Source organism: Ammospiza caudacuta, chromosome 16 (genome assembly GCF_027887145.1).
Source record: "Ammospiza caudacuta isolate bAmmCau1 chromosome 16, bAmmCau1.pri, whole genome shotgun sequence".
Lineage (NCBI taxonomy): Eukaryota > Metazoa > Chordata > Aves > Passeriformes > Passerellidae > Ammospiza > Ammospiza caudacuta.
Window position 1 is genome coordinate 11075470 of NC_080608.1, and position 12717 is coordinate 11088186.

Consider the following 12717-nt stretch of genomic DNA (forward strand, 5'->3'; position numbering starts at 1 on the left):
AAACTTATGAAGATGTTCATCTTTAATGACTAGGAACAATATTGAAAATAGGAAATGTTACTTTACAGATCTTAACTAAAAGGATTAGCCATGAATACTTGAAACTGAAGGCATCAGACAAGTTTCCAAGAGATAATTAGCTGGCACACCATGTAACAGAAAATCTGGGAAAAAAGTGACCCACAAAAGCCACCTACTTAGGATATACACTGTTTCCAAGCATGTTTCAACATGCCGTTGAACTGTTACATACAGAATAACTAGGTGGATCTTTCCTTCAAGACTAACAAAAGGAAGTTTTAGGGAATGTTTCCAGAACTCTTTCAGCTAGCTCAGACTCCTCACCTACGGTCAGAGGGCGCACTAGCATCATCTGTAAAAGGAGAGGTGCAGGCCTTCAAAAATGAAAATTACTTTTATTTTTCACTTTGATACTCATAAGACTACAACTGCTCAACAAGGTAAACATAACAGTTATACAAAACATATGTAATTATTTACAGACTTAACTGTACAAAATAATTTAAAGCTTACAAAAGTTTCATGCAACCTCTGCTGACTGACTGACACAGTCTAGGAAATCTCCTTGAAGAAGCATAGAAGATCTTTGAATTTATTTATTTAATGGATCAAAAAAAGGATGCTGCAAGGCTTCATCAAGAGTAATTCTTTTGGCTGGGTCATATTCCAGCATTCTGCGAACAAGGTCAAACAGACTTTGATGATCTGTGTCTTGGCAATGCATGAATTCCTGAAAGAAAAAAGCAGGAGGTATTTTAGAGAGAGCTTTCCCAACTGCAGTCTAGCAGAGCAATAAAAATGCTGCTCCTACCTTCAGAGGCTTACAGCGTCTCCTGACGTACCGGCCTGCAGAGCTGTGCTCGTCCCAGTCCAACTGGTCATGGTGAAAATAATGTTTTCTGCAGGACAAGGGGAGTAACAGCAAGTTGGTGTCACTGCACACAGCAAGCAGATGCTTTTCCAAGAAGCTTTAAAACACCATTAAGTGCTCCTGCATGTATCTCTGCATCTGGGAGCTAACATTTTTTATAGTGTGCATTTACTCACAGAGATCTGCTGGGTTTTTATTACTGCTGCCACAATAATTAGAACACAGTAACTATTTTTTAAATTACTTGAATCTATTGCAAGTGCTGCTTTCCAAGCTGTTTCCTGGTTTTCAAAATGCACTATAATCAACTGCACTATAATCGTAACAAACACATACATTATCCAACCCAGAATTATTGGAATTCTACTCTAACATGAGTTACAGAATTATCTACATGAGCTGGCAAGAGGACAGCTTATGTAAGAAAGAAAATGAACCATCAAATCCCAGGACCTCTAAACTTTGGACATAGTGGGGTCAGGGGAGAACCCTGTGCTGGCTCCTTCTCTTTGCCCTGGAAGTGAGAAACTCCTGCTACAAGGAGTTATCTCTGAGGAAGAGAGAAAGATCACTGAAGCACATGTCTGAGGGATGTGGAGGGGCAGTAAAAGAGAATGACAGCTATATGAGCAAGCAAGGACCCTCTTCTTCCTCGCAATAATTATTGTGACAACAACATGTTCTTCATTCTGAGAGTTTAAAGAAAAAATTTATGTCTAATACTGTTGTGGTGACCATGCCAAACTTAGCTTTAAAGAGTTAGAAACATCCATACCCAAGTTATAGTTCAAGAGGCTGACAATTCATACCAAAATGAGAAAAGAGGACTACTGTCAAATAATTAAGGTTGCCTATGCATCTCTGTTGATCTGCAAGAACTCACAGCTTACAACGGCAACTTCGCAATTTCTCTTGTAAGAAAAAAATATCAGGCAACTTAGCACTTGTACAATGAACATACCTGGATTTCTTGATCATGTGAGTGGGCAGAGGCCCCAGTATTCTTTCCATCATTGCCAGGTGTTCTTTACTATCATGAGTCTGTGTGGAAAAAGCAATGAAAGCACTTAGCACATTTTTCTCCTCTGAGCCACTTAGTAACAACAAACTGCAAATGAGTTTTTGCCAGAGCACTGTCACAATATCTTTAAACTTTGCCACTTTCAATTATTAAAAGCAGATTATGCAATGTAGATTATATAACACTTTCCACAGTGAGGATGACCCTTGAACAAAGGTTCATAAACCAAGTACTGTACAAGTGTTTTCTTTACTCTTAATTCCAACAGTAACATGACAGTCTTCTTCACTCAAAATGCCAGGAAAGATCATCTTAGATACTCTGAAGGAGATACCCAAGATGTAACATTTTCCTGTATGGATGCTGGTTTTCCAATCTCACCTATATAATCCTTAAAAGCCCACGGGGTTCTGCCTTCTACACAGTTAAGTGCATGTCATTAAAAGATTAAAATCAGTAGACTGTAACAAACACGTTCTATTTAAGCTTACATACACACCTGAAACACTGTAAATCCCAGGTAATACTCAATCAGAATACAACCAATACTCCACACATCACACGGCTGAGACCATCCCAGTGCTGCAAAAAAGGCAAAGTTTGTTTTACTTTTTAGTATATTCTCAAAACGTGTAACCTACAAAGCACATGTCCATTTCCACACATTTACTGATGTCCAACTCACTCCCCATGCCCTCCTCAAACCTGCTGCTCGTTTCTGGTTTTAGACTATTTCTTTTACTGTTTACTCTCAGTAATTTTACCCCCACCACCTGAGAGGCGACTGATTACCAGAACCATGGACAACTACTCCAGTTTATAAAGTAAAGACATCTGAATGAACTGCAATCAACTTTCAGAAGGTTCAAGAGTTTTTACTGACCTAAAATAACCTCAGGAGCTCTATAATGTCTTGTAGACACCAATGTGCTGTGATGCTCATCATCAAAAGTCGCACTTCCAAAATCAACAACTTTGATGTCGGTGTTTTTTAAAGTGCGCTCATCTCGTTTCTGCAAGAAACCAAAGTGCTGTTAATATTTTTCAAAAGCATGCTTAGGCAAAAGGCATTATCACATTATCCTCAAAGTACCAGCCAGCATAGAATGTGTAACAAAACACTTCCTCCAAATACTTTAATTCCTGTGCAGCTCAATGCTCCAAGAAAGAAGAGTGGGTAACAAAGTGATTTAATCTCAATACCCAAAACAGCTGAGCAAAGACCATTCACAGTAACAAGAATTCTTTTCCTCTTTTTTTTAACCTTAAGTTAACTTCAGTCACTTGTTATTTCTTTTTTTAAGAGAAGTTTCAAGGACGACAGAGGTAGTGCAACTCAAATTGGGTGAAACAAAGAACAAACTTACCATTTTGGCATTGTACTTCACTATGTAATCAGACTCCACAAACAAGATATTTTCAGGCTTTAAATCTGTGTGAGTTAGTTTATTATGGTGTAGAACTACAAGAAAAAAAAGAGAACAGTATTCCATAATTTACACATTAAATTCAAGGAGAAACCAAAACACACCCATATGTTTGAAAGGAGTATTGAAATTTACTTACAGTTTATAGACTGGCAAATCTGATAGGCCATGTTTCTGATGTCATTAATATGAAATGGCAGAAAGCTGTTTTCCTTAATAAAGTCATAAGTACTGAGCCCCAGTAGCTCAAAAACAATACAGACATGGCCATGGTGATCAAACCACTCCAGCATCTGGACACAGCGGCTTAAAAGAGAAAAAAAGAAAACAAATGAAAATCTATTAAATAAATCACCTTCCTCAAACCCTTGGTATGCTGACTACTCAAATTTCATACTTACAAATTGCTGCTTGGATCCATGTTGTTCAAGTGTTCCAACACCTGTATTTCTGAACGGGCTGCCTCCCGGTACCGACCAACATTTTTCACTATTTTAACTGCTACATGCATTCCTCTCCTTGGAAAGAAAGTAAAGCATAGCAAGCTGAATCGATTATTGTTAAATACCCACAACCCCAAAGCAGCTTGATTTTAATAAAAGGAACACAGGAAGATTAAAGGTCATGGAGAATTATGAGCTGGATTAGGGGAATTTGATTTAAGCATGCTGCACTCAACCAGAACAGGTTTTATAAAAAAAAAAGTAATCCTGATCTTTTCTTTCTCAAATACTTATAGTACATGTTTTATTAATGACTTCTCAGTGTTATCATCTCATCTGAAGAATAAACATTAGGAATCTGCCAGCAGAATGATTAAAAAATTAACAAAGTTTTCATTTGAACAAAAATACTACAAAAATTGGATGGCTTTTTTTTCCTGCAACTTGCTCAACTTGTGCTGGCTCTTTTCCAGTGTTCTTATGGAATCAGGGGAATTGAGTAATTCTGAAGTTTGGATTATGAGCAGTTTATACCAGTGAAAACTGCCCTGCACTGAATGCCTGCATGCATTCAGACTGTAGGGCTGTTACTTGAATGGAACACAGACACAGCTCCTTCTGTCCCATTCACTCTTAGACAACTTTTGTCTCTGCAGAGCTCTTTCAATTCTAACTCCAGAACACTCTCTGCCCTCACAACATGACCTCAAACTCCAGAACAGACTTCAGTTATGAAATGACAGAACAAACAAACCAAAGGTTGAGAAAAAAGTATTAAAACTATGTCATAAAACTGATGATATAAAACATACATTTAAAATAGTCTGAGTTCTAACAACTGCTAGAACATACAGAATTAATGGAAATACAGTTAAGTTTCTTCTCCTTCACCAGACATGCCCCTTACATGGAGGCAATAATTTAATTTAAAAAGTACTCCATACTAGGTTACTGTTGAGTCAAAAAAACTTTAAAGGATAATTTTGATTATGAAAACTGAGGATAGCAATTTAGAGCTCAAGCAATTCCAAGCAACTGCTTTCCAGAAACTGCTTCCAGTAAGAGCCAGAACTACTTTCTCAGTATGTCACCTTTATAAGTCTCCCAAACTAGTTCTGCACTCCTCAGCTGCTCTCCCATTCTCCAGTTACAGCAGCAGTACTTAATTGAAACAGAAAAAATGAAACAAAATAGAGTTCTCAATCATTAAAAAGGGCATTTGGGCTGCAATCTTCTCTTAAATAAAACACCCTCGAGCTTTAATTTCTGATCTAAGTATCTTTTATCATGAGATCCACTGATAAAATAACCCAACACTTACATATCATGATCTATGCACTCCACTACTTTTCCAAAAGCTCCTTCTCCTAAAGTCGCAACAATTTCATCTAAAAAGAACAAACATAAGTTAGAATTATACAACTACTTGAAGGAGAATGAACATATTAATGTAGATTTTAAAATGTGCCATTACAAAAGCATAATTACTTTAAATTTCAGCATCAGAATGCATTATTTTATTGGACAGGAGTCATGAAAACAGTTAGCCAAAAAAAACTATCTCTTGTTCTAATCTCAAGTTCATTTACTAATTGGAACTTTTTGAACACAGTATTTAAATTCTACAGAAAAGAAGATATGCAAAAAAACAAAAAAGCACAAAAAAAAACAGAACAAAAAGAGCAATGAGATTTCTTTAGCCCCCCTCCTCTGACATACTATTCTAAACAGATTTTTTTCTGAAAAGTTTTTTAAAAGTGTTGAAAAATGTTCTATACATCTTGCTCTTAGAACGTCTCCACTTTCACAGATCAGGTGACCCTCCTCATCATCCTCTACACTCCTGGATCTTTTCCTTCGGTGACTCTTCTGGGAACGGCACCAAGATCGTCCAGCCAATCAATATATCAGAGTGAATTCAGGGCAGAATACGCAATTCATTCAGCGGGGAGATATTCAGGCATTCAGTTACACACCAGGCCACGAACAGTTGGCAGGAGCAATTTCAAATTCAGTCCCCAGAAATTCACAGGGCACAGTTTATGTTACAGAAGAAAAACATGGCAAGGAACAGATTTTCAGATAAATACTTAAAGTGATACAAGCAACAGAAAAAAAAAACAACACAATTTTGTCTCTCAAACAGTGGCTTAATTGAAGACAGATTAAGACTGCAACACTGCTATTTCTAATTCTTTGCTAGCAAATAGCAGAAACCAGTATTTATGTACATACCTAAGCATTCAGTCAGGTGAAATGTTTCTATTCCTAAAACATCCACTCATGTAAACAATTTAACTTCCCCCATGTTTAGAGAGGGGAGAAAAATTACTCTGAAGTCCTTAATTTGCAGTATATAATTTAATACAGCTTGCAGTTCTACTGCAGAAAAGTGGTATAAAACACCTGGAACTGCAGATGCATCAGTGGGCATCATGGCAATCATGAGAAATTCTGAGAGCACCTTCAAAGAAGGCAAGCAGCAAACTTATCCCATCCCCTAAGACATTAGGTGCCATTAGCTGGGCACAGGGCTTATCAAAGCTTTCTGGAATTAGGTGTAAAATTGTTCACATCCATTTACCAGACATGCACATTCATACTTTCAATTCATGTTAAAAAGGCACGTAATCTCAATTATTTTTAGCAATAGGGTGGATAGCATCTCAGAATCTACCTGAAAAAAGAGTTCACTATGCTGCAAAGCTAAGTGACAACTGTACTTTAAAAGAGGACAGCTGCCTGTCTTCAATTTCAAGGTAACATTTTTCAGATCAACCCCAGTGATTGTGACTACCAACCACCTACATTCCCAGTGTACAGCTACTACTGATGGTCCCACCCCCCTCCCAACAACGATCCAAGAATCTCAACTACAACATATTCGCATGCTCCACAAACAGACTGAAATAAATACAAATCCTTTTTTAATAATGTATTTCTTAAAAGTACCGTGGATCAGGAATTGCAGCTCTAGCACTCATTTAAGAAGTCTATTACCACTAATTCATGAATAATAAAGTTAAAAATTACTCATACCGAATGCGATTGGTGACTGGAGCAATGATGTCTCTTATGCTTCCTTTTATGACTACTTTTCCTGCTCCGACCAGAGGATTTGCTATAGTGATGATGGTGACTCTTTTCATAGTCTCTGTGATAATGCCTGTGGTCATACACTTCACAGAAGTCATTTCTGTATTCCTCAACATATCTCCGGTCATGATGGTCTCTTTCATTTATGGCTCTATCGTCCAAATAATGACTGAAAATATATTTTAAGTGAATGTTCTCCACTTCAAAAACTTGAGGTTCCAACAAGATAAGTGACCTGAGCTGAGTTACACAGTATCTGTCTTTACAGCATAAATCTTTTTTAACTGACTCCCTCCCCAAAAATAGTGGAGCTTTTGATGTTACTTTATTGGGAATTTAACAACACTGTCAGTCTCAAATACATGGCAGCCATCCACATGAACAATGTATGATCTGACCACAGTTTGCATAGTAAGAAACTCAGACTTAAAAAGGAGAAACACTTCCTAAAATATACTGAGCAACTTCATTACAACCTTAAGTCACATGACAAACCACCTTCAATACAGAAATCATCCCTTTTATGCTTTCAAAGCTCCAGGTTTAAATAAAACCTGGAGACTGAGAGAAGCAGCACTGTTCTAAGTGCTTTGCAACCAACATTAAAACCTCAGAGGATCTGGAACAAGGATTTTTTGCACAGAAAACAGACAATTAAGAAAGCTGCTGAGGCACAGAGTTCCCTGATTGCTGTACACCTACTCCTTCCAGCATTTTAATAAGCATGGGTATGAGCTTTTAAAAGAATTACATTGGATCTTTTCAAGGAAAAAAAAAAACCCAAGACAAAACAGAAAATACATCTTTCCAGTGAAAGCAGTGTGGGAGAAAACACAAATCACTTGCAAATTAGTAAGAGAGATTCATACTTACCACTGTATTAAATGATTAAACAAACCTTCTCCTCCTTTTGTTCACATTAAATTAAAAGACATCCTTTTCACTTGAAATTTAATACTGATTGTATTCAATACCAATATTTAACTGACATCACTGAGACAAACTAGTGACATTTACTTGATTTTATCCAACAATATCTATTTAATGGTTCAGGTGCTGTGTTAACAACTACCTATCAGGCTTAAGTGAGCCAAACCAAAAGGAACTGACAACTCTGGGCATTCATTCCTACCCTGAAAACACATTTAGACATGGTAAGAAACATTTGCACTACTCAGTTCAGAGTGTTATACCTTTCTGAAACCCGACTGGGTTTATAGTGCTTGCTCTCCTGGCCACTGCTGTGGGACCTCTTCCTGCGCTTGCGGCTGCTGCTGTGCTTCCTCTGATCCCAGCTCCTCCTGTCGTCCCACTCAGGACAATGGGACTGCTTTGAATGCCTCATCTCCCACTGCAAAATACAATAACAATAATAATCATTTTAAAAATCAACAAACACCCACGTAGGTACAAGTTAACAATGGTGGTTTGATCAAGTATGACAGAACTAAAAAGGGCCATTTGTCCTCAGCTCCCTCCCCCCATTATTTGGGTTTGGCGAGCAGACCCAGCTCCCTAACTCCCAACACTAATGCTGTTATGAAACACAAATCAAGACTAAATAGGCCAACTCATCCTCATTTAATAGCTTCAAACATGTCATTAAAGCCTGTTTGAAATAAACTCTCAAGTGACTAAGCACAATAGTATCCTTAAAGAGCCTCCTGTTGGAAGAAACCTTCCTCTCCAAACATCCTCTAACAAGAAAACCTGGATTTAGGTCTTCCTACTGAATTGTAAAGTTACTACAGAAAATCAAGAATACACAATCAGTTCAAAAACTTCTCTCACTAAGCTATTTACACAACACCAGGACACAGTCACTTTTAGCATCCACCACTGTGAACTGTGATGGATTAACACAACTTTGGAGCACCTGGAGCCAAGTCACAACTTGTGCACCCTATCAGCATGCAGGACTGTGGGTGTGCTACAGTTCAGCTGATGTGCCAAAGACAAAACCCACCAGCTTCTCTTGCTGGATGTTAGGTGCAGGAATTCTTTGTTCAAACAGGTACATGCACAACTGGAAAAAAAAAAAAAAGGCAAAGTAAAACACGGCTGTAGAATTAAAGAATGTAACAAAACTGTTATTTTTTTATTCATCTGCAGCAGGAGTTTTTTGAAAGTAAGAATAACCTTCTATATCTATTCAGGTATAGTTCAAAGAATGAATTCATACAAGATAATAAAAAGTTTCAGCAGTAAGCAGTGACAGTGAGAACAGCAGTTTAGAGACAATGACAGCAATCGAGTAGAAAAATCATGACTGTAAACCATGTGTAAATTGTGCAAATCTGTGTAAATTTACAGAGAACAATGTCTCTATACAAACAGAAGGCATTAAGTAGGAAACTCCCAGAACATGCAAATAACAGGCCTATTCTGAAAAAAAAGAGCTTTTTTGATATTTTCAGAAGATCAGTTAGAGACTGGTAATTAAAAAAAAACCTCATAAAACGACAGACATCTGCAACAATGTTTTAAAAATCAAAAACATATTAACAAACTGTACAAAATAAGTGCCTTGTACACATTTTGGGTGAGGCATGATTCACAAAAATCTTACTCACCTGTGAGATTCTAAAAAAACCAAAAAATACTACTGTAGCAAATGACTAACAAAACCACCTGAAAAATTTAAACCGACTTGGTGTTTCATTCACGTGTTTTAATTTCCCCTGTTCTTGCACAGCTCCAAAGCTATTTTCCTGTATTTTCATCTTACATAACTCAGGTTCTGAAGCACACTCAGGTTGCAGTTACTCTTGAGGTGCAGAGCTCTGAACAGATATACTCAGTTACAGGTGAACTGAAAATTCTACTTTTGGTTGCTTGAGAATATTTTTCACCTACTTGGAGGACGGCAGGCTGCACTAAAGCTCTGTAATTAACATCCAAATAAAATCACCATTAAATCGTCCTGCAGAGCAGGGCTTGGGGCAGGGATGGATATTTGACACGGGAAGCTGGAGAAAATGCTTGAAGATTAACCGCTGCTTAACTACAATCAAATGCACATAGCTTTAATGAAATTAAAACAAAAATTACAAATTTTGTCCCTAAAGGAGCTAAGTAAATTTAAATGAGGAGGAAATTGCCAGAATCGGTCTGAGTCCATTTTACGCTAGAAGCCACCTTAAAATTTTTTAACTACGGTGCTCTGATTTTATGCGCCGAAGAACTTCACTTATGTAATACTGACAGCTGCCACGAACATATGCATTCTGTAGCATGTGGAACTAATCCATATCGCAGGCAGTTTTCACTCCCACATTTTGCCATACGGCTGCTCAGGCAGGAGCCATTCCCCTCTAGAACAGACCCATGCACACGAGGGCCACGAAAGCCCCGCCGTAAGGTAAGCTGCCTACACAGCACTTTCCAAATGCCTCTCCTCAAAATCTTGGCAGGCGGAAGAGGTCAAAGACTTAATTCCTTCGGGATGGCCAAAGTCCGATAGTGCAGATCCTGGAGGGGACACCCGCCACCCCAAGCCAGGGCACCGAGCCCGTTTCCAGGCCGCCTTTCCCCGGAGGTCCCCGGGGCCGGCGGGGGAGGAAGGGCCGGGCCCCGCCGCCACCTGGGCGGGCGCCAGGCACGGCCGGGCCGGGAGAGCCCAGCTCCGCCCGCCCCAGCCCTCCGCACCGACCCCGGCAGAGCTGCTGTGCCGAGAATCCTCCTCCCCCCTCAACCCTCCTGAAGCAGCGCCTGATGCGCCCCGAGCCGCGGAGACAACGCAAGCAGCTCTCCCACCCCACCCGCCACCCTGCCTCCCCTCCGTTTTTCCCGCTGCTTCGCCCCACCCTGGAAACAGAAAGGACAGAGGAAAAAAGCGAAGGTGAAAAGAGAACGAAGAAGGGCGGCCCTCACCACTTACAACTGGAACAGAATGCGAGCGAGCTCCGTGTCCGCCCTGCGCGCACAGACAAAATGGCGGCTGCGATCGCGGAGAGGCGGCTTCCTCCTTCTCCCTCGTTCTCGCGGCGTCTGTGCGCTCTGACGTCAGACGCACGGCGTAAGGGCTGGCAGGGCGGGAGACCCAGGAGCGGCTCCGCCCCCGCGCCCCGCCCCTGAGGTGGTGCCGCCGCCATGGCGGCAGCTGAGAGGGGAGCGGGGCGGTGTTCGCGTTGTGTGGTGCCGCTCCATCCCACACTGGGCATCTTTGCCCAAATCTTCACGGCTTTGTAAGCCAACCTCATGGAGGAGTTCAAGCATGGAGGGCGAGTTCACAGGCAACTCCAGATCTCCTCTCCTCATCAAACGCGTGTAGTAGTGCAGAAATCACCAGTTAGCCCCAACCGCCAATTAATTCCTTCTAATGAACTCCCCAAACGGCTTAAACTCCCCAAAGCGGCGTTTAAGCAGTTTGGTGATCCCGCAGTTAGGCCTGGCTTCAGGCTCACAGACCTCTGTGCGAGCCGTTTGTGTGTAAAACGGGTAAAAAAGCAGTAAAATATTTTATGTGCTGGAGCCTGCAGGCCGGCAGTGCCCCCTCGGCCGTGACTCAGTGTGGGGTGTGGGATGGCGGATCCGGCTGAGTCATGGCCGGGCAGGGCAAACCCCGCGTCCCGGGCCTGAGGGAGCGCGGGGTAGCGCTGGACTGCTCCGGGAAACTCGGCATCACCAGCCCCTCCTGCCTTCATCCTGCGGAACTCAATAAACCCAAAGAGATTGTTGCAAAGTAAAGAAAAGCACACCCCAAAACAGGGAAAAGTCGAACTGAAATGCAAGCTTCAGATTTAGGAGCTCACCATGGGGGAAAGTAGCAATTTTGCAGTCAACTGAAAATTCTACTTATGGCTGCTTGGGATTTTTTTTTTTCTTTTCCTACTTGGAGGAAAATAGCAGTCTGGGGAAAATAGCAATCTCTGAAGGTGAATGGGTAAATTGAAAACTTCCTGGATTTATTGGCACTTCCCCAGAATAATTTTAGCTAGTGTTACCTCTAATACATCAAGGTTTTGCAGCTGAAGCAAAATCAAGAATAGCTAAGGTATAATGTACTTAGAATTTAAGGAGTGCCATTGTCCTTTTAATGTTAGTCCCAAATAACATTAGTAAATTGTTCTAAAATTAGAGAATTTGTGGTTTTAAAATTGTCATTAAAATTCATTTGCCAACAAGAGAAAGATAACCCTTTAAACCTGGTTTGCACTAGAGTGGAAACCTGTTCCTCTTCTTGGGTTTTTTTTCTTGTTTCTTTCTTTTTTTTTAAGAAGAGAAACTAAGATACAGAGCATTGACACCTGTTTGTTGCCCTCTGTATTTTTAAAAATCTTTTAACCTCATAATTCATGTTGTATACCAAATCTGTTATTGCCAAGTATGGCTTTGGTGCCATTGCTTCACTGTTTCTCATTTAGCACCTAAATGATTGGTTATTATTTATAAAAAACTAGTAATGTCTGCCAAGCATTAAGAATTTACCTAACATCCACTGATACTGTCTGAGGAATTCTCTCAGACTGCAAGCAGCAGAAAAAAAAAACAAGTATGAAGTTAAATTTACAGAGAGTGAACCAGCACCTGTGAAGAGGCAGAAACTATCCATGTACCTGATATTAACCAACTGTACCACATAATTACAATTTTTCTCTAATTTCTTAATCCAAGAGGTGTGTCTAGGAAGAGCATCTGGATTTTATGGAAAGTTTCTTGCTGGAAGGCTGATGACAAACCTGTGGCTGGTATTCTTGGCAGGCAGAGAAGATGGCATGTGACAGGATCTGCCTTTCTTGCCTTGCTGCCTCTTCTAAGTTTTTACTGGGTTTTACCTTAGCTAATTTCCTCTCCCCTTATAAATGAATGACAGGGCCTCTAACACAGTACAGCAGT

The 12717-nt window shown here is 40.2% G+C and overlaps 1 protein-coding gene across 2 annotated transcripts; it reads right to left on the reverse strand.

Annotated features, from left to right (window-relative positions):
* Nucleotides 1-396: 396 nt before the first annotated feature.
* Nucleotides 397-10866, reverse strand: CLK4 (CDC like kinase 4). Of its 2 annotated transcripts, none has more exons than XM_058815031.1 (14): nt 10753-10866; nt 8846-8905; nt 8073-8230; nt 6823-7048; nt 5562-5652; nt 5105-5171; nt 3742-3858; nt 3480-3646; nt 3281-3375; nt 2797-2926; nt 2413-2495; nt 1854-1933; nt 833-920; nt 397-751 (listed from the first exon to the last, which is right to left on the reverse strand). In XM_058815031.1, exons 2-14 carry the CDS (start codon nt 8897-8899, stop codon nt 614-616), a joined length of 1494 nt encoding a protein of 497 aa, XP_058671014.1. In that variant the 5' UTR covers nt 8900-8905; nt 10753-10866; the 3' UTR covers nt 397-613. The 2 variants fall into 2 exon arrangements, with proteins under 2 accessions (XP_058671014.1, XP_058671012.1); XM_058815029.1 differs by having other exon boundaries at nt 10760-10860.
* Nucleotides 10867-12717: the final 1851 nt, after the last annotated feature.